This window comes from Capra hircus, chromosome 4 (assembly GCF_001704415.2).
Source record: "Capra hircus breed San Clemente chromosome 4, ASM170441v1, whole genome shotgun sequence".
In the NCBI taxonomy this organism is placed as follows: domain Eukaryota; kingdom Metazoa; phylum Chordata; class Mammalia; order Artiodactyla; family Bovidae; genus Capra; species Capra hircus.
Window position 1 is genome coordinate 32,368,200 of NC_030811.1, and position 20,644 is coordinate 32,388,843.

The following is a 20,644-nucleotide window of genomic DNA, read 5'->3' on the forward strand; positions in this document are numbered from 1 at the left end:
TTCTGTCTGAAACCTGTATCAGACATATTTTGGTGTGTCTGCATTTATCTTCCATGTTTCTCGATTTTCTTCCATTCTTTCTAATTTTTACAACCTTTCACCCTGTGTTCTAAAAGATTTTCTTGCCTAAGTTTCTTGCTTACTGATTCCCTCTTTAGTTTAGTTCAGTTCAGTCGCTCAGTTGTGTCCGACTCTTTGAGACCCCATGAATTGCAGCACACCAGGCCTCCCTGTCCATCACCCACTCCTGGAGTTCATTCAAACTCACGTCCATTGAGCCAATGATGCCATCCGGCCATCTCTTCCTCTGTCGTCCCCTTTTCCTCCTGCCCCCAATCCCTCCCAGCATCAGGGTCTTTTCCAATGAGTCAACTCTTCGCATGAGGTGGCCACAGTACTGGAGTTTCAGCTTTAGCATCATCCCTTCCAAAGAACACCCAGGGCTGATCTCCTTTAGGATGGACTGGTTGGATCTCCTTGCAGTCCAAGGGACTCTGAAGAGTCTTCTCCAATACCACAGTTCAAAAGCATCAATTCTTCAGTGCTTAGCTTTCTTCACAGTCCAACTCTCACATCCATACATGACCACTGGAAAAACCATAGCCTTGACTAGACAGACCTTTGTTGGCAAAGTAATGTCTCTGCTTTTCAATATGCTATCTAGGTTGGTCATAACTTTCCTTCCAAGGAATAAGTGTCTTTTAATTTCATGGCTGCAATCACCATCTGCAGTGATTTTGGAGCCCCCAAAATAAAGTCTGACACTGTTTCCACCGTTTCCCCATCTATTTCTGATGGACCAGATGCCATGATCTTTGTTTTCTGAATGTTGAGCTTTAAGCCAACTTTTTCACTCTCCTCTTTCACTTTCATCAAAAGGCTGCCCTCTTAGACTCCACATATTCTGCAGATTAGCAGAATAAACTTCTATTAATAATTATTGGCTGATACTTATTCTTCTCATTGTAGTAAATCTTTAGCTGGGCATGAAACTAGAACAGGCTTCCCATGTGACGCTAGTGATAAAGAACCCACCTGCCAGTGTTGGAGACACAAGATACGCAGATTCAGTTGCTGGGTTGGGAAGCTCCTCTGGAGGAGGAAATGGCAACCCACTCCAATATTCTTTCCTGGAGACTGCAATGGACAGAGGAGCCTGGCAGGCTGTAGTCCATGGGGTCACAAAGGATTGGACACGACTGAGCACAGCACAGCACAGAAGAGGCTATAACGTTGAAAACTACATTTTACAACCTCTTTTCTATGTTGGTGAGGCCTGGGGAAAGAAATGGGAGTGGAAATGACGTGTGCCCACTCTGGATACTGCTCTTGAAGTGATTGGGTTGCAGTTCTTTTGTCTTTTTTCCCTTTCGACAGGCTAGAAGATGATGATAAATTGACCAACCCCTAAGATATGCAAGGAGGAAGCCACCTGTAATATTAACACAGAGCTTCCTACTAGCCCTAAACTGATTGCCAATCCAGGCCCAATCCCTAGATTATCACATGAGAAGGGAAAAACTGTTGTTTAAACAACTGGGTCTTAGTATTTTTAATGAGTTCAATAAGTTTAATAGCCCCCAAGCTAAACCCACAATACTGATTTTTTTTTTTTTAATTTCAAAAAGTAAACTTTGGTCACAGTCTTTTGTTGCTTCCGTTGTGTGATTCAGTGGCCTTTTCTTTCCCTCTGAACATGTTAACCCTGTCTAGTTTGGTCTTGTTTTTTGTTTCATTTTTCTCTTTAAGAATGGTTCTAAGCCTTTGGCAGGCATCAGAACATCTGGAAAATGTGTGAATATACAGAATCCATGCCTACCCCAGAGTTTCCAATTAAGTAACTCTGGGGTAAGGCCTGAGAATTTTCGTTTCTAACAATTTTCCAGTTGCTGCTGCTGCTGGTACTCTGATCACCATACTTTGAGAACCTTCGTTTTAGTGATTCTCTTCCACATAAATGTAATTTCTTCTACATTAAATGAAGAACCTTTTATATTGTTGTTTCCTCTCAAATCTTTGTCTATTCTTGGAGGTGTACTCCAGAGTATTTGAAATTCCTGATGTCCAGTGTGTTATAACATATTTCTTTATTGTAGCCTAACTAACCCCAGTGGCTTTAGGGGATGGGCAAGGCTTAATTCTGGATGGCATCTAGTTTTCTGGAGAGGAGGCTTGTATTCATCCTGGCTGTCACCAGCCTTCTGGGACCCTAACCACTCTTGTGTGTGCTAGTCACTTGGTCGTGTTCAACTCTTGCAACCCCATGGACTGTAGCCCACCAGGCTCCTCTGTCCATGGGATTCTCAAGAATACTGGAGTGGGTTGCCATTCCCTTCACCAGACGATCTTCCAGACTCAGGGAATGAACTCACGTCTCCTTCATTGCAGGTAGAGTCTTTACCATCCGAAGCACCAGGAAAGCCCACTCTTACTAACTTAGAGGCAAATACCTCCGGTGATCTCTGTCTGAGTTGCTTTAGAGGAGCCTGTCTCTTTTGCATTTATCAAGCAGTCATCTTTTTAGTTACCCTAAGGCCCCTTCTCGTCACAGGATCCACCAATTCTGGGACTGAAACATCTTAGAGACACTTCTGCGTTTTCTAGCTAGCCTCTCCGGTACATAATTAGGCTGTAGATTCCTTCAGTGTTTTCTCTCCATGGCGGATTTTCCAGTACAGAGTGGAAATCCTGCTAGAAAAATTCTGAAAGAGCCATAACACTAATTCCTTCTTCAATTTATTCCACTTGTCTCCTTTCTTAAAGGGATTTTTTTCACAGTTTCTGTTCTGTTGGAGGACTCCTTCAGTATGATCCAGTGTCTTTACTTATTTCTGCTCCTATAATTTTTATGTAATTATTAGGGATTAGGATGAGGGGAAAGGATGTGTCAAGCCTATTCTCTACTCTCAATCTTTATCTAACCTCTCTATATTTTACCTTTTTTAAAATGAGTTTCAGTTCAGTTCAGTTGCTGTCCGACTCTTTGTGACCTCATGAATCTCAGCATGCCAGGCCTCCCTGTCCATCACCAACTCCCGGAGTTCACTCAGACTCACGTCCATCGAGTCGGTGATGCCATCCAGCCATCTCATCCTCTGTCGACCCCTTCTCCTCCTGCCCCCAATCCCTCCCAGCATCAGAGTCTTTTCCAATGAGTCAACTCTTTGCATGAGGTGGCCAAAGTACTGGAGTTTCAGCTTTAGAATCATTCCCTCCAAAGAAATCCCAAGGCTGATCTCCTTCAGAATGGACTGGTTGGATCTTCTTGTAGTCCAAGGGACTCTCAAGAGTCTTCTCCAACACCACAGTTCAAAAGCATCAATTCTTCGGTGCTCAGCCTTCTTCACAGTCCAACTCTCACATCCATACATGACCACTGGAAAAACCATAGCCTTGACTAGATGGACCTTAGTTGGCAAACTTAGTAAGTAAAAAACAAAAACTCTCTCACTTATGTCACAAGCTTTTTTAGACTCTAGTACTATACTGTATCTCCAGACATATATATTTTTCTCACAATTTAATAAATACATGTTTGCTTTGGTGTTTCCACCAAGTGTAACTTATGTGCTGTGTGGCTGCGTGCTAAGTCACTTCAGTTGTGTCTGACTCTTTGCAACCACATGGACTGTAGCTCGCCAGGCTCCTCTGTCTATGGGATTCTCCAGGCAAGAATACTGGAGTGGGTTGTCCTGCCCTCCCCAGGGGATCTTCCTGACCCAGGGATTGAACGCATGTCTCCCATGTCTCCTGTACTGACAGGTGGTTTCTTTACCACTAGCGCCACCTAGGAAGCCCTACTACGTGCTTGTTGTTCAGTTGCTCAGTCATGTCTGACTCTGTGACCCCATGGACTGTGGCACACCAGGTCTTCCTGTCCTTCACCATCTTCCAGAGCTTGCTCAAACTCATGTCCATTGAGTTGGTGATGCCATCCAATGATCTTGTCTTCTGTCATCCCCTTCTCCTCCTGACTTCAATCTTTCCCAGCATCAGGGTCTTTTCCAATGAGTCAGTTCTTTGCATCAGGTGGCCAAAGTATTGGAGTTTCAGCTTCAGCATCAGTCCTTCCAGTGAAGATTCAGAATTGATTTCCTTTAGGACTGCACCATTTTTAAAAGATATGAGCCTAAGCTAATGACAAGAAAAAGTAGAGATAAATTAATATTCATAACAAGAGTAGTATTTATTGAGGACCTGTGGTGTACCAGGCTTGAGCTAAGCACTTATGTGCACAATACTGTTATTATCACTGTTTTGCAGATGAGGGTACTAAATCCGAGATGGCAGGTAACTTACCAAAAATTAACTAACTAGTGAGTAGTAGGAAGAGGGAAGATTTAAACTAATTTTTATTCCGGAGTCTGTGCTCTTAACATCATACTAACTGTCTCCTATGAAGGTATATAAACTGGAAAATTCTGAAAGAGATGGGAATACCAGACCACCTAACCTGCCTCTTGAGAAACCTATATGCAGGTCAGGAAGCAACAGTTAGAACTGGACATGGAACAACAGACTGGTTCCAAATAGGAAAAGGAGTACGTCAAGGCTGTATATTGTCACCCTGCTTATTTAACTTATATGAAGAGTACATCATGAGAAACGCTGGACTGGAAGAAACACAAGCTGGAATCAAGATTGCCGGGAGAAATATCAATAACCTCAGATATGCAGATGACACCACCCTTATGGCAGAAAGTGAAGAGGAGCTCAAAAGCCTCTTGATGAAAGTGAAAGAGGAGAGCGAAAAAGTTGGCTTAAAACTCAATATTCAGAAAACGAAGATCATGGCATCTGGTCCCATCACTTCATGGGAAATAGATGGGGAACCAGTGGAAACTGTGTCAGACTTTATTTTCAGGGGGCTCCAAAATCACTGCAGATGGTGACTGCAGCCATGAAATTAAAAAAACGCTTACTCCTTGGAAGAAAAGTTATGACCAACCTAGATAGTATATTCAAAAGCAGAGACATTACTTTGCCGACTAAGGTCCATCTAGTCAAGGCTATGGTTTTTCCTATGGTCATGTATGGATGTGAGAGTCGGACTGTGAAGAAGGCTGAGCGCCGAAGAATTGATGCTTTTGAACTGTGGTGTTGGAGAGGACTCTTGAGAGTCCCTTGGACTGCAAGAGATCCAACCAGTGCATTCTGAAGGAGATCAACCCTGGGATTTCTTTGGAAGGAATGATTCTAAAGCTGAAGCTCCAGTACTTTGGGCACCTCATGCAAAGAGTTGACTCACTGGAAAAGACCCTGATGCTGGGAGGGATTGGGGGCAGGAGGAGAAGGGGACGACAGAGGATGAGATGGCTGGATGGCATCATGGACTCGATGGATGTGAGTCTGAGTGAACTCTGGGTGATGGTGATGGACAGGGAGGCCTGGCGTGCTGCTATTCATGGGGTCGCAAAGAGTCGGACACGACTGAGCAACTGAACTGAACTGATGAAGGTATACCTGCTACTAGATTTCACAGTCAGATAGCTGTTGTATTTCTGTTAGAACGTATGTGAGAATTTATGGCATAGAGCTAAAGCTAGACACTCAGTATTTTTTAGTACTTGTTGAATTGCTATAGAAATAATCATTGTTTCTTTTCCTTGTCTAATAAGGTTGACCATATTTTATTTTCTTTAATTTAACTGTAGATAATTGTGATACAGACTTACTACAGACGATGGCACGCTAAAGTTGTGGTAGAGGATTTAAGAAGACAGAAAATGTTCAGGTTGCAGTGGGAAGCAGAGGAAGAACACAGGAAGATAAGAGAAAAAGAAGAGTGGATGAAACTGGATTATTACCGGAGGCATAATCCTCAAACAAAAGAAGATTTTGAACTTCTTTATAATGCACTAGAACGTAAGTTTGAAATAGTCTTTGCATAAAATATTAATTTTTCATTAGTAGGGAAAACAAGTTTACTAAAGACAAAAGGAAGACCTTGTTATTTTAAGAAGTTGTCTGGGGAATCTGGACTAGAAAATTTTAAAATATGAATAGTGTCTTAGATTTGGGACAGGAATTAAGGCCAGAGTAAAATTGAAAATGCTTTTATATTAACAACAGGTAAATAAACTATTCAGTTTAGATAGATAAACTATTCAGTTTTAGTGTATTATCTCATTTGATCCTTATCCCTGTGAGATAGAAAGTATTGTCCTGTCTGATTGTCTTAATGGTCTTAGAAATCTGTGAACTCAGAGTTGGACTGTCTTGAACCCCTCAGTCCAGCATCCTGCCTCTGATTCTCCTCTTTAGAGGAGATACCTTTTCTATTCCCCTCTACAATGATTATAAATATTAATATATGTGTGTGTATACACATACATAGGACTTCCTAGGTGGCAGTAACAGTAAGGAAACTACCTGCAATGAAGGAGATGTAAGAGACACGGGTTTGATTCCTGTGATGTGAAGAAGTCCTGGAGGAGGGCATGACAACCCACTCCAGTATTCTTGCCTGGAGAATCCCATGGACTGAGGAGCCTGGCGGGTAATAGTCCATAAGGTCGCAGAGAGTCGGACACAACCAAAGTGACTCAGCACACACGCACACACACACACACACACACACACACATGTATTCTCTGCACGTTGCATTTTTATGGCTTGTTTCTTCCACAGGATGTGTGCTAGTCATTGACACAGTTAAAAAGCCTTAGTTATTTGTACAAGCCAATCACTCCTTACTTTCGGCAGGATACACTATTTTTCTTGAAGCCTTTTCTCAGTGCCCAGCTTCTAATCTCATCCTAAATGTCACCTACACAAAGGCTTCTGTGACAGACAATGCATCTTGGATATCCAAATTATTATATCATGGGTCTCACTGCACCCCCAATTTTACTTTATAATACCACAATTGGTAACAATACATTTTTAATGTTAATATTTACCACTGGATTGTCAGCTCCATAAGCAAATGACTCATTTATTTTTTGGATGATCTCTTTTTTTGTACTTACCTCAACAAATATTGGTAGAATGATTAAATGAATGAACGAGGGGGAACACAAGGATGTAGCAATTCAGCTGTCTCTAGCTTCTCCTTTCCCAGCAGTACCTCTAAAGTGGAAGTAACCAGAAGAGTTATTTATTACCTTAGATACTAGAAAGTAAAGTTGCGCTCTTGGGATAACAGATAAGAATTTAAAAAATTAAAAATAGCCACAGGTTTTGTTTTTTTTTTTAGTTGAACACAACCTTTTTATCCAAAGAAATAATAGTCTTTGACATCTCTGTAATTGCTCATAACACTAACTTCAAGCAGCTTTTCATACTGTCACTTTGTTTCTTTATATACTGTGTGTGTGTGGATGTCATTTCGTGTTCTGTTACTCATGTCATCCTTTCCTTTCTAATCGAATACAATTTTAGGTGTCAGATGTTGAGTCTATTTAAGTAGCCCTATGATACTGTGCTGTTTCCTGAAGATGAAACAATTAAACACCAGGTTTAACAAAGCAATAGTATTAATACATCTGTCTCTTTTATAACATGCAAAATTGAATGGCTTTGGGAATGTGGCAGTATTTGGAGGTAACAGTTAAACTTGCTCCTGAGGTTTCTGTGTCTGCTTTCCCTTTCTCCTAATCACTGACCTCTGCAAATACTGCTTTATTTTAAATGTCACTTCTATTTCCATCTTCTCTCAGATGAAAGCAAAGTTTGTTTCTTAGTGTTAATAGTTAAATAGTGAGCACTGCTTGCAAGTTGTCTGTGAAAGGTCTTATTGACAAGTATAAAAGTAAAGTTGTATTATAGCAGGGCTCTATTCAAATAATATTCTAAATTTATAAGGATAGACCAAAAGGTATCATTGTTATCTTGTTTGGTTAACAGGCAACTGTGTAAACTAGTGGAAAATATGCTTAATGAGATTCTACCATTTCTACTTATTAATGGTATTTACTTGGACAAGTTACTCCTTACTACTAAGCCTCAGTTTCTTTATCTATAAAAGGACTTAATAATTTCTGGCGTATCTACTTCAGAGGGCTTTATAAGTGAAAAATACAAAATATTACATTTATGAGAGTACTTAAAAAATACAAAGATATATGCATCTGTAAGTTACTGTTATACAGTAAATAATTTTACATAAATTTTCTAAATTAAAGAAGAACAGAGATATTTTATATGTATGGCTAAAATTGCAACCCTCTCCAGCATTCTTGCCTGGAGAATCCCATGGATAGAGGAGCCTGGCGGGCTATAGTCTATGGGGTTGCAAGAGTTGGACACGACTTAGATGATTTATATGGAAGAAAATGAAAATGGAATTTCTTACACAAGAAGAGACATCTTTTAGTTTTCTTCTAGGCCTAAAATTCTGAATAAGAACTTCAAGGATAATATTGTTAAAGTTCTGCTTTTGGGGGGAATTAAAATTCTGGTTCACAAACTAATTTATAATAATAATTTTCATTCTATATTCTTTACTCTGGTCTTTGAAACTGTTGCCCTCTTGTGGTTCATAGTAACAATTGCATAGTTTTGTAAAACTGATATCAAAGTTTAACTTTTTCTCCAGATAACCTGTTCCTCAGTAATAAAAGCAAAATAAGTCAATTTAGGAGAATGATTTTAACTATGTAAGTTAATATGCTATATCAAAGACAAGACTATCTTAGGGCAACATTTGATTTTTATGTCTTTTTTTTTATACATATATAGCAGTATGTTGAGGGTGACTTCTTTTGTTATCTAAACTTACTGTTATCTCAGTAACAGTAGATGACCTGTAGATATCAGCCTGAGGATATTAACAGCATGGCTTGTGCTCAGAGATCTTTTCCTTGCCCTGTGACTCTGTACATACTGTTCTCTTAACTGTTCATGTCCGTACTTTAGGGCACCAGACAGGACCTTGCTCATTAGGTCTAGGCAATGTTTGTTGAATTGACTGTTCTACCCTTTGGTGATAGAAGCAAGGTCCGATGCTGTAAAGAGCAATATTGCATAGGAACCTGGAATGTTAGGTCCATGAATCAAAGCAAATTGGAAGTGGTCAAACAGAAGATGGCAAGAGTGAACATCGACATTCTATGAATCCGTGAACTAAAATGGACTGGAATGGGTGAATTAACTCAGATGACCATTATATTTACTACTGTGGACAGAAATCCCTTAGAAGAAATGGAGTAGCCATCATAGTCAACAAAGGAGTCTGAAATGCAGTACTTGGATGCAATCTCAAAACGACAGAATGGTCTCTGTTCATTTCCAAGGCAAACCATTCAGTATCAGGGTAATCCAAGTCTATGCCCCAACCAGTAATGCTGAAGAAGCTGAAGTTGAATGGTTCTATTAAGACCTACCAGGCCTTTTAGAATTAACACCCCCAAAAGATGTCCTTTTCATTATAGGGGACTGGAATGCAAAAGTAGGAGTCAAGAAACACCTGGAGCAACAGGCAGATTTGGCCTTGGAATGCGGAATGAAGCAGGGAAAAGGCTAATAGAGTTTTGCCAAGAGAACACACTGGTCATAGCAGACACCGTCTCCCAACAACACAAGAGAAAACTCTACACATGGACATCACCAGATGGCCAGCACCGAAATCAGACTGATGATATTATTTGCAACCAGAGATGAAGAAGCTCTATACAGTCAGCGAAAACAAGACCGGGAACTGACTGTGGCCCAGATCATGAACTCCTTATTGCCAAATTCAGACTGAAATAGAAGAAAGTGGGGAAAACCACTAGACCATTCAGGTATGACCTAAATCAAATCCCTTATGATTATACAATGGAAGTGAGAAATAGATCTAAGGGACTAGATCTGATAGATAGAGTGCCTGATGAACTATGGACGGAGGTTCATGACATTGTACAGGAGACAGGGATCAAGACCATCCCCATGGAACAGAAATGCAAAAAAGCAAAATGGCTGTCTGAGGAGGACTTACAAATAGCTGTGAAAAGAAGAGAAGCAAAAAGCAAAGGAAAATGGAAAGATATAAGCATCTGAATGCAGAGTTCCAAAGAATAGCAAGGAGAGATAAGAAAACCTTCCTCAGCGATCAATGCAAAGAAAAAGAGGAAAACAACAGAATGGGAAAGGCTAGAGATCTCTTCAGAAAATTAGAGATACCAAGGGAACATTTCATGCAAGGATGGGCTCGATAAAGGACAGAAATGATATGGACTTAACAGAAGCAGAAGATATTAAGAGGTGGCAAGAATACACAGAAGAACTGTACAAAAAAGATCTTCACGACCCAGATAATCATGATGGTGTGATCACTCACCTAGAACCAGTCATCCTGGAATGTGAAGTCAAGTGGACCTTAGAAAGCATCACTATGAGCAAAGCTAGTGGAGGTGATGGCATTCCATTTGAACTATTTCAAATCCTGAAAGATGATGCTGTGAAAGTGCTGGACTCAACACGCCAGCAAATTTGGAAAATTTGGCCTCAGAAGTGGCCACAGGACTGGAAAAGGTCAGTTTTCATTCCAGTCCCAAAGAAAGGCAATGCCAAAGAATGCTCAAACTACCGCACAATTGCACTCATCTCACACGCTAGTAAAGTCATGCACAAAATTCTCCAAGCCAGGCTTCAGCAATAGGTGAACTGTGAACTTCCAGATGTTCTAGCTGGTTTTAGAAAAGGCACAGGAACCAGAGATCAAATTGCCAGCATCCACTGGATCATCAAAAAAGCAAGAGAGTTCCAGAAAAACATCTATTTCTGCTTTATTGACTATGCTAAAGCCTTTGACTATGTGGATCACAACAAACTGTGGAAAATTCTTTAAGAGATGGGACTACCAGACCATCTGACCTGCCTCTTGAGAAATCTGTATACAGGTCAGGTAACAACAGTTAGAACTGGACCTTGAAAAACAGACTGGTTCCAAATAGGGAGAGCAGTACGTCAAGGCTGTATGTTGTCACCGTGCTTATTTAACTTATATGCAGAGTATGTCATGAGAAACATTGGGCTGGATGTAGCACAAGCTGGAATCAAGATTGCTGGGAAAAATATTCGTTACCTGAGATATTCAGATGACTCCACGCTTATGGCAGAAAGTGAAGAACTAAAGGGCCTTTTGATGAAAGTGAAAGAGGAGAGTGAAAAAGTTGGCATAAAGCTCAACATTCAGAAAACGAAGATCATGGCATCAGGTCCCATCACTTCATGGCAAATAGATAGGGAAACAGTGGAAATAGTGGATGACTTCATTTTTGGGGGCTCCAAAATCACTGCAGATGGTGATTGCAGCCATGAAATTAAAAGACACTTACTCCTTGGAAGAAAAGTTATGACCAACCTAGACAGCATATTAAGAAGCAGAGACATTACTTTGCCAACAAAGGTCCATCTAGTCAAGGCTATGGTTTTTCCAGTAGTCATGTATGGATGTGAGAGTTGGACTGTGAAGAAAGTTGAGCACAGAAGAATTGATGCTTTTGAACTGTGGTGTTAGAGAAGACTCTTGAGAGTCCCTTGGACTGCAAGGGATCCACCCAGTCCATCTTAAAGGAGATCAGTCCTGATTGTTCATTGGAAGGACTGATGTTGAAACTGAAATTCCAATACCTTGGCCACCTGCTGCGAAGAGCTGACTCATTTGAAAAGACCATGATGCTGGGAATGATTGAGAGCAGGAGGAGAAGGGGACAACAGAGGATGAGATGGCTAGATGGCATTACCGATTCAATGGACATGAGTTTGGGTAAACTCCGGGAGTTGGTGATGGACAGGGAGGCCTGGTGTGCTGCAGTCAATGGGGTTGCAAAGAGTTGGACACAGCTGAGCGACTGAACTGAACTGAAGTGACCCTTTGTTTTGTTTGAACTTGTGCTAATGGTGTTCTCTTTTTTAATTATTACCTCTTAATCTCAAGGTCCCTTGACTTCTAGCCTCTGGCGACTTCATGGGCTCCATCCATTGACAGATCTGACCCTGGGATTCAATATGACTCTTTCTTGGTTCTTTCCATTCAGGGTTCCAGTTTGTCATGAGAAATTTAAAAGCAAATGCATAGAGATTTCCAGTGATGGGGACAATATTGTATATTCTGCTGTTTCTTGCTTGAAAATAGCAAGTTAATTCTATATCAGAAATTTTAGAATGTGTATGGACTTTATATTTTATTACTGCCCTTTCATTTTATAGTTGAACTTGAGACCGGGGAAGATAATTGCATTCTTTCAAATGAACCAGTTGCTTTAATATCTTTTTCTTTGAGAATACTGGAGGTTACTGACATCTGTTATGGGCTGCATTGTGTTCCCCTCAAATTCAAATGTTGAAGCTCTATCTTCAGTCCTCAGAATGTGACAATATTGGGAACTAGGTTCTTTAAAGAACTAATGAAGAAAAAGCGGGGTCCTATGGGACCTGGATCCAGTATGACTTTAAGAAGAGGCCATAAGGACACGTTTGCACAGAGGGATGACCGTGTGGAGACACTGGAAGAAGGTGCCCGTTTATGAACCCGGGAGCGAGGCCCTCAGGAGAGACTGATTTAGCCGTCACCTTGATCTTGAACTCCTATCCCTCAGAACTGTGAGAAAATAAGTTTCTGTTCTTTAAGCCACCCAGACTGTGGTACTTTGTTATGACAGCCCTAGCAAACTAATGCAGGATTCCAATTTTTTTGTTTGTTTGCTTTTTTTATCATTCCCAGGGAGCAAATATTTTATGAGACTAGGAAGACTCTCTCATCTTTCTCATTGTCTTCTGTGTATAGTTCTAGAAACTGTCAAATCAGTTATAAAATCAGCTTTTTATAGCTGTTCCTGGTTCCTGTGTTTTTCTGTTCCTTATTGGTAGTTGAGTTATAGTATTTTTCTGATGCCATGTTTTAACCTTTACATGGAGGTTGTTCATCTAATAGAGAATTCTATTGGAAATAAGATCCATTATTTTCATAGTTCTAATTAGCCTCATTGGGTTTTTTTTGGGGGGGGGGTTGTTTCTTTTTTTAAAGTCATACTAATAATTTAAACAAAATGTAAAATCTGAATATATATGGATATAAAAGTATTTGAAAACATATATATAGGTATAGATTCACCTAGTTAATCTAACTGACCAGGATATTGCTTTTTGAGGTTGGCAAAATAGTTTAAATAATATTCTAGTGGCTTAAATTTATTACCAGTACCAAAAATTTCTAATGTAAAACTAGGAAGTAAAATATGCTTACTAATATCATTCAATTTTTATTTGCTTTTTGGGAACATCCATATAATCCCATGAGGTAAATATTCTCAGTTATTTCCACAAGCAAGCAATTTTCATCTTTATTCATATACTGCCTTTTAGTATATAGATATTGTCAAATTTTAAAATTTTTTGGTTGGTAAAATTACTCTTAAAAACTACTGGTAAAAACTACTCATCAATCATGGATTTTCTGGACTTCATAACATAATTTAGTTCTTAAATTTACAACCCTTTTGCTGAATACAATTTAGCTTTTAAATTCACAAATAGACCAAGCTGTACAGTATCTGAATAATGTATTCCTGGTAAAGGACAGAATGGACTCTTATGAAGAGCATGACTGACAAATCTTTGACCTTAGCAGGATGATTTCAAATTGAAATTTGAGAGGAGGAAGAAATAATCTGACGAAACTGTAAACTGGATGTCATGAAAGTTAGTGGTTTTAACAGAAGAGGGCCAGAAACAACACTTAACGGCTTCAGATACTTAACCTTTCGATGCAGAGACTAGTGTTAAAAGTAAACCTAAACTTTTAATGAAAGGAAAGTGTAAATTCTAATTAAGTAAGTTATATATAAATGTAATGTATTCTGAAATAATCTTGCAATGCAACGTGAGTAATAATCATGCTTGGAATGTAACAACTGAGAGTACACTGTACTTAACTGAATTATATGTAATAGAACGTGAGAGGAAGTAACCTTATGTCAAAGGATATTTACCCAAAGGAAGTCTTTAAACCTAATGATGAAAAATGATAGGCTTTGGGGTAAAGATAACTGAAATGAAAAGCAAAAATTCTGTCCCAGTAGAAGGATTTTATGGTCTTTCCAATGAGCGACAGGCAAAGAGACATGTTCACTTCTTTGATAAGGCATTATACCTTTCTCACTTTTGTATGTACCATCAAACCTTATAAGGTTCCTTTCAGATAATAACTGTTCAAAAATTACTGTTGAGTATTTTGAATTGGCAAGGAAGTGATAGGATTTTGGCAAGTATAATACCTGATCAGGGAACTAGGCTTTTGAAGTTCAGAGAAAAAATAGGTTTGAATCTATGGCCAGAGTGCAGTTCATGAGATTCTGAAGCTTCATCATTCTGACAATAAAGTAATAAATCATCTCTATGTAAATAGAAAGAATTGCATGTTAGCAAGGAGATTATATACTTTTTAAGTTAGTTATTACAATAAATCAAAAGAATGTCTGGAGGTCCTAAAGATCTTACTAGACCCACTCCCATAATTTACATTTTAAGATAACAGGATTAGCCAGAAGGTTTTCAGGAAGGAGAAACTGTCCTAAAGCAGGATACATTGTTGTTATAATATCCTTCAGCACAGTACAGTCTCTCAGTCATGTACAACTCTTTGCAAACCCGTGAATCGCAGCACGCCGGGCCTCCCTGTCCATCACCAGCTCCCGGACTTAACCAAACTCATGTCCATCGAGTCAGTAATGCCATCCAGCCATCTCATCCTCTGTCGTCCCCTTCTCCTCCTGCACCCAGTCCCTCCCAGGATCAGGGTCTTTTCCAATGAGTCAACTCTTTGCTTGAGATGGCCAAAGTATTGGAGTTTCAGCTTCAGCATCAGTCCTTCCAAAGAACACCCAAGACTGATCTCCTTTAGGACGGACTGGTAGGGTCTCCTTGCAGTCCAAGGGACTCTCAAGAGTCTTCTCCAACACCACAGTTCAAAAGCATCAATTCTTCAGCGCTCAGCCTTCTTCACAGTCCAACTCTCACATCCATACATGACCACTGGAAAAACCATAGCCTTGACTAGATGGACCTTTGTTCGCAAAGTAATGTCTCTGCTTTTGAATATGCTGTCTAGGTTGGTCATATCTTTCCTTCCAAGGAGTAAGCGTCTTTTAATTTCATGGCTGCAGTCACCATCTGCAGTGATTTTGGAGCCCCCTCAAAATAAAGTCTGACACTGTTTCCACTGTTTCCCCATCTATTTGCCATGAAGTGATGGGACCAGATGCCATGATATTCGTTTTCTGAATGTTGAGCTTTAAGCCAACTTTTTCACTCTCCTCTTTCACTTTCATCAAGAGGCTCTTTAGTTCTTCACTTTCTGCCATAAGGGTGGTGTCATCTGCATATCTGAGGTTATTGATATTTCTCCTGGCAATCTTGATTCCAGCTTGTACTTCTTCCAGCACAGCGTTTCTCATGATGTACTCTGCATATAAGTTAAATAAGCAGGGTGACAATATACAGCCTTGACATACTCCTTTTCCTATTTGGAACCAGTCTGTTGTTCCATGTCTGGTTCTAACTGTTGCTTCCTGACCTCCATATAGGTTTCTCAAGAGGCAGGTCAGGTAGTCTTATATTCCCATCTCTTTCAGAATTGTCCACAGTTTATTGTGATCCACACTATCAAAGGCTTTGGCTGAGTCAATAAAGCAAAAATCAATGTTTTTTTCTGAAACTCTCTTGCTTTTTCGATGATCCAGCAGATGTTGGCAATTTGATCTCTGGTTCCTCTGCCTTTTCTAAAACCAGCTTGAACATCTGGAAGTTCACGGTTCACGTATTGCTAAAGCCTGGCTTGGAGAATTTTGAACATGACTTTACTAGCATGTGAGATGAGTGCAATTGTGTGGTAGTTTGAGCATTCTTTGGCATTGCCTTTCTTTGGGATTGGAATGAAAACGGACCTTTTCCAGTCCTGTGGCCACTGCTGAGTTTTCCAAATTTGCTGGCATATTGAGTGCAGCACTGTCACAGCATCATCTTTCAGGATTTGAAATAGCTCAACTGGAATTCCATCACCTCCACTAGCTTTGTTTGTAGTGATGCTTTCTAAGGCCCACTTGACTTCACATTCCAGGATGTCTGGCTCTAGGTGAGTGATCACACCGTTGTGATTATTTTGGTCATGAAGATCTTTTTTGTACAGTTCTTCTGTGTATTCTTGCCACCTCTTCTTAATATCTTCTTCGGTTAGGTCCATACCATTTCTGTCCTTTATTGAGCCAATCTTTGCATGAAATGTTCCCTTGGTATCTATAATTTTCTTGAAGAGATCTCTAGTCTTTCCCATTCTGTTATTTTCCTCTATTTCTTTGCATTGATTGCTGAGGAAGATTTTCTTATCTCTCCTTGCTATTCTTTGGAACTCTGCATTTAGATGCTTATATCTCTCCTTTCCTCCTTTGCTTTTTGCTTCTCTTCTTCTCACAGCTATTTGTAAGTCCTCCTCAGACAGCCATTTTGCTTTTTTGTATTTCTGTTCCATGGGGATGGTCTTTATCCCTGTCTCCCGTACAATGTCACGAACCTCCGTCCATAGTTCATCAGGCACTCTATCTATCAGATCTAGTCCCTTAAATCTATTTCTCACTTCCACTGTATAATCATAAGGGATTTGATTTAGGTCATACCTGAACCTGCTTTCTTCAATTTTAGTCTGAATTTGGCAATAAGGAGCTCATGATCTGAGTCACAGTCAGTGCCCGGTCTTCTTTTTGCTGACTGTATAGAGCTTCTCCATCTTTGGCTGCAGAGAATATAATCAGTCTGATTTCGGTGTTGACCATCTGGTGATGTCCATGTGTAGAGTCTTCTCTTGCGTTGTTGGAAGAGGGTGTTTGCTATGACCAGTGCGTTCTCTTGGCAAAACTCTATTAACCTTTGCTCTGCTTCATTCTGTACTCCAAGGCCTAATTTGCCTATTACTCCAGGTGTTTCTGACTTCCTACTTTTGCATTCCAGTCCCCTATAATGAAAAGGACATCTTTTTTGGGTGTTAGTTCTAAAAGATCTTATAGGTCTTCATAGAACCTTTCAACTTCAGCTTCTTCAGTGTTACTGGTTGGGGCGTAGGCTTGGAAAGTAAAAGTGATGTATCTCAGTCATGTCCAACTCTTTGTGACCCCATGGACTGTAGCCTACCAGGCCTGTCCCTCCATGGGAGTCTCCACGCAAGAATACTGGAGTGGGTTGCCATTTCCTTCTCCAGAGGATCTTCCCAACCCAGGGATCAAACCTGGATCTCCTGCATTGCAGGCAGACGCTTTAACCTCTGAGCCACTCGGGTGGGTAGACTTTCCCTTCTCCAGGGGATCTTCCCAACTCAGGGATCGAACCCAGGTCTCCCACATTGCAGGCAGATTCTTTACCAGCTGAGCCACCAGGGAGGCCCATAGGCTTGGATTACCGTGATATTGAATAGTTTGCCTTGGAAATGAACAGAGACATTCTGTCGTTTTTGAGATTGCATCTGAGTACTGCATTTTGGACTCTCTTGTTGGCTATGATGGCTACTCCATTTCTTCTAAGGGATTCCTGCCCACAGTAGTAGATATAATGGTCATCTGAGTTATATTCAACCATCCCAGTTTATTTTAGTTTGCAGATTCATAGAATGTCGACGTTCACTTTTGCCATCTCCCGTTTGACCACTTCATATATGCCTTGATTCGTGGACCTAACATTTATGGGCCTAACATGGACCTAACATATAATCCTTAGTACAGAGTTTAAACTGAGTTGTTTGTTGTGTAATCATCAGTTCAGTGTTTAAAGGAAACAGTTTTATGTGACTAAGACTAAGGAATGTAGAGATTAAAAAAAAAGTCTGTCCTTTCTTCCTGTTTGTGAATTCCAGACCCTATCTTCTCCTTGAGAACCCCAGACCCCTCTCTCCTTGGGGACCCCCAGACTTCTTATCAGCCTGGCTAGGAATTGACTCTCTCACCATCCTCCCTGCCCCAATTCACAATGTTCAGGTGCCTGATTTAAATTTGTGCTGTGCTGTGCTTAGTTGCTCAGTCATGTCCAACTCTTTGAAACCCCGTGGACTGTAGCCCACCAGGTACTTCTGTCCATGGGATTCTCCAGGCAAGAACACTGCAGTGGGTTGCCATGCCCTCCTCCAGGGATCTTCCACATTGCAGGTGGATTCTTTATTGTCTGAACCACTGGGGAAGCCCGATTTAAATTTGAGGCTTAATTATATAAAATCCTCCCAAATTGACCTTTTGCAATTTTTATTTCACCCCATGCATTGTGATACGTAGTGCTTTTTTTTTTTTTTAATTATTGCCTTATAGTTCTCCAGGCAAGAATACTGAAATGCGTAGCAATCCCTTCTCCAGGAAATCTTCCTGACCCAAGGATCCAACCTGGGTCTCCTGTTTTGTAGGCAGATTTTACTGTCTAAGCCACCAGAGAAGCCCCTTTATTTCCATAATGGTTGATAATCATACCTTTTTTTGATTTAAGTATTATTTTTGATAGAATTTCTTACATTTCTAAGCAGATAGGAATATATTTCTTTTTTAAACTTTGTTATTAATTGTAGTTGAATTGCACTGTGTCCAAAAAAATGCAGTGTTTGTCATTTATGATTTTGGGGGTTTATGTTTTCTTCCATTCCTGCTCCTAGAATTTATTTCTTCTTGTTCAGAGTCATGTCTGACTCTTTGTGACCCTTTGGACTGCAGCACACCAGGCTCCCTTGTCCTTCACTATCTTCTGGAGTTTGCTCAAACTCATATCCATTGTGTTGATGATGTCGCCCAACCACCTCATCCTCTGTTGCCCCTTCTCCTCCTGACATCAGTCTTTTCCAACATCAGGGTCTTTTCCAGTGAGTTGGCTCTTCATATCAGGTGGCCAGAGTATTGGAGCTTCAGCATCAGTCCTTCCAATGAATATTCAAGGTTGATTTTCTTTAAATTTAGTTAAATTTTTAGAATTTACTTAAATTTATATAAATGCTTCATAGAGCTTTGAAAATAAGATATACTTTCATCTTTGATGTTTAGAGCTTGATGTATATTAATTTCAACTTGTTAATCATACTGTGGCAATTTGATTTTTAACTCTTTATTTGACTCTCATAGATTAACTCATTTATATTATGTTTATATAAAATAAAATATACTCACCACAGTAGTGTTTATAACTGATAGAAGTTTTGCTTTATATGGCTTAATGGGCTGTGATTTTCAGTATAAATATTCATGACGGTCATCATAAAATTGATGAAAGTCATACCTTTCATCATAAAATTATCTTCTCCAAGGTTTGAATTTTTAGTCTTTTCCCTCCTATTTTCAAAATATTAATATAGCTGCATCTGTTTTTTGTTGTTGTTGTTGTTCATATTTATCATCCTTTTGTGCTTAACTGTAGTCTTTGGCATCACTCTAAGTGTACCTCTGGAAAATATTATGTCATTGGATTTTAAAAAATATACATTTTATTTTCAGTCAAAAATTGAGCCATTTCATAGTTTTAAATGTAGCCATTATGCCTGATTTTGCTTCTCTCATCTTGCTTTATGCATTTTGTTTCTAATTTTTGGGTCTTTTTCTGCACAAACATTTATGATTGTTAATATTTTCTGCAATGATTTGAAATGTAAGCATTCTTTTTTTTTATTTCTTCTTAAAGTTTGTCAAAGATGTTCTTAAAAGAGGTAAACGCTCAGATGGATTTATAGCCCACCCTTTTCTCTAGTTCTGAGTCCTTGAATTAAGGTTTGCTACCTTCTGCTAGAGCGTTCACTTTCTGAGATGAGATAGCAGCTGTTTGAGGGACGACACTTGTGCCTCCTTGAGTGTTTTCCAGTGGTAGCTGCAACTATGTCTTAAAGAACTTCCCTGAAAGTTTCTACCACATGGATCACACCTCTCTCTGATTTCTAGTATTGCTTCCAGTCTCTCCTTCTCCTCCCCCTATTTCATATTTCTTGTATCATTTCTAGAAGAACATAGGAGAGGGCAGCTAGCAGCCTGTATAAAAACCTTCATCTTGTCAGAAACTTGGCATGTCGTATATTAAAAAGAAACTAGACGTGGATGGGACATGAAATTATGTCAAATTATATACAGTTTGAGAAAGGGAAGTGTTTTTGTCTAGAAAAGAGAAAATCTAAGTGGTCTCTGACAGTTATCTTTGGTGCCATGTTGTGCAGAGTAGACTGACTATGTTTTGCCTCACAGGCTAGGACTAGGACCAGGGTGAGCAAATTAAATCTGTCCACGCTGCTAGGAGGAGAATCCATCTTATATGGGGACGAGTGTTGAACTGTTTAATTTCTAAAGTTCTTTCCAACACTGTTTTTCCTTTAATGTAACTTTGACATTTTTTGCAATGTTGGATATAAAACAGTTTTCTTCCCCAGATTTAGCATGTATAAGAAATGAATGTAGTGCTTGTTAAAATAAGTATATCTGAGCCCAGAAATTTTGATTTGTTTAAGTTTGGGGTAGGATCTAGTACTCTGTATTTTCTCGGGTTAATTTTAAGTCTGTAGCGTAATCTTTAGGTAAATTAAGTCTATAAAAATGCTATTATTTGGCATTTTATGATTTACTTTTAGAGTGTATTTCATGTAACACATTCTTTAAAAATGTTTTTTTATATTGGAGTATAATTGATTCACAATGTTGTGTGAAAGTCGCTTAGTCGTGTTGGAGTG

The 20,644-nt window shown here is 39.5% G+C and overlaps 1 protein-coding gene across 1 annotated transcript in view; it reads left to right on the forward strand.

The window, feature by feature from the left end:
• IQUB (IQ motif and ubiquitin domain containing) overlaps nucleotides 1-20,644 on the forward strand; it is an 82,543-nt gene that overhangs the window by 26,732 nt on the left and 35,167 nt on the right. Inside the window, exon 8 of the mRNA XM_005679403.3 lies at nucleotides 5,655-5,865. Within this exon, the coding sequence (XP_005679460.2) occupies nucleotides 5,655-5,865 (211 nt within the window). The remainder of the gene's footprint in view (nucleotides 1-5,654; nucleotides 5,866-20,644) is intronic.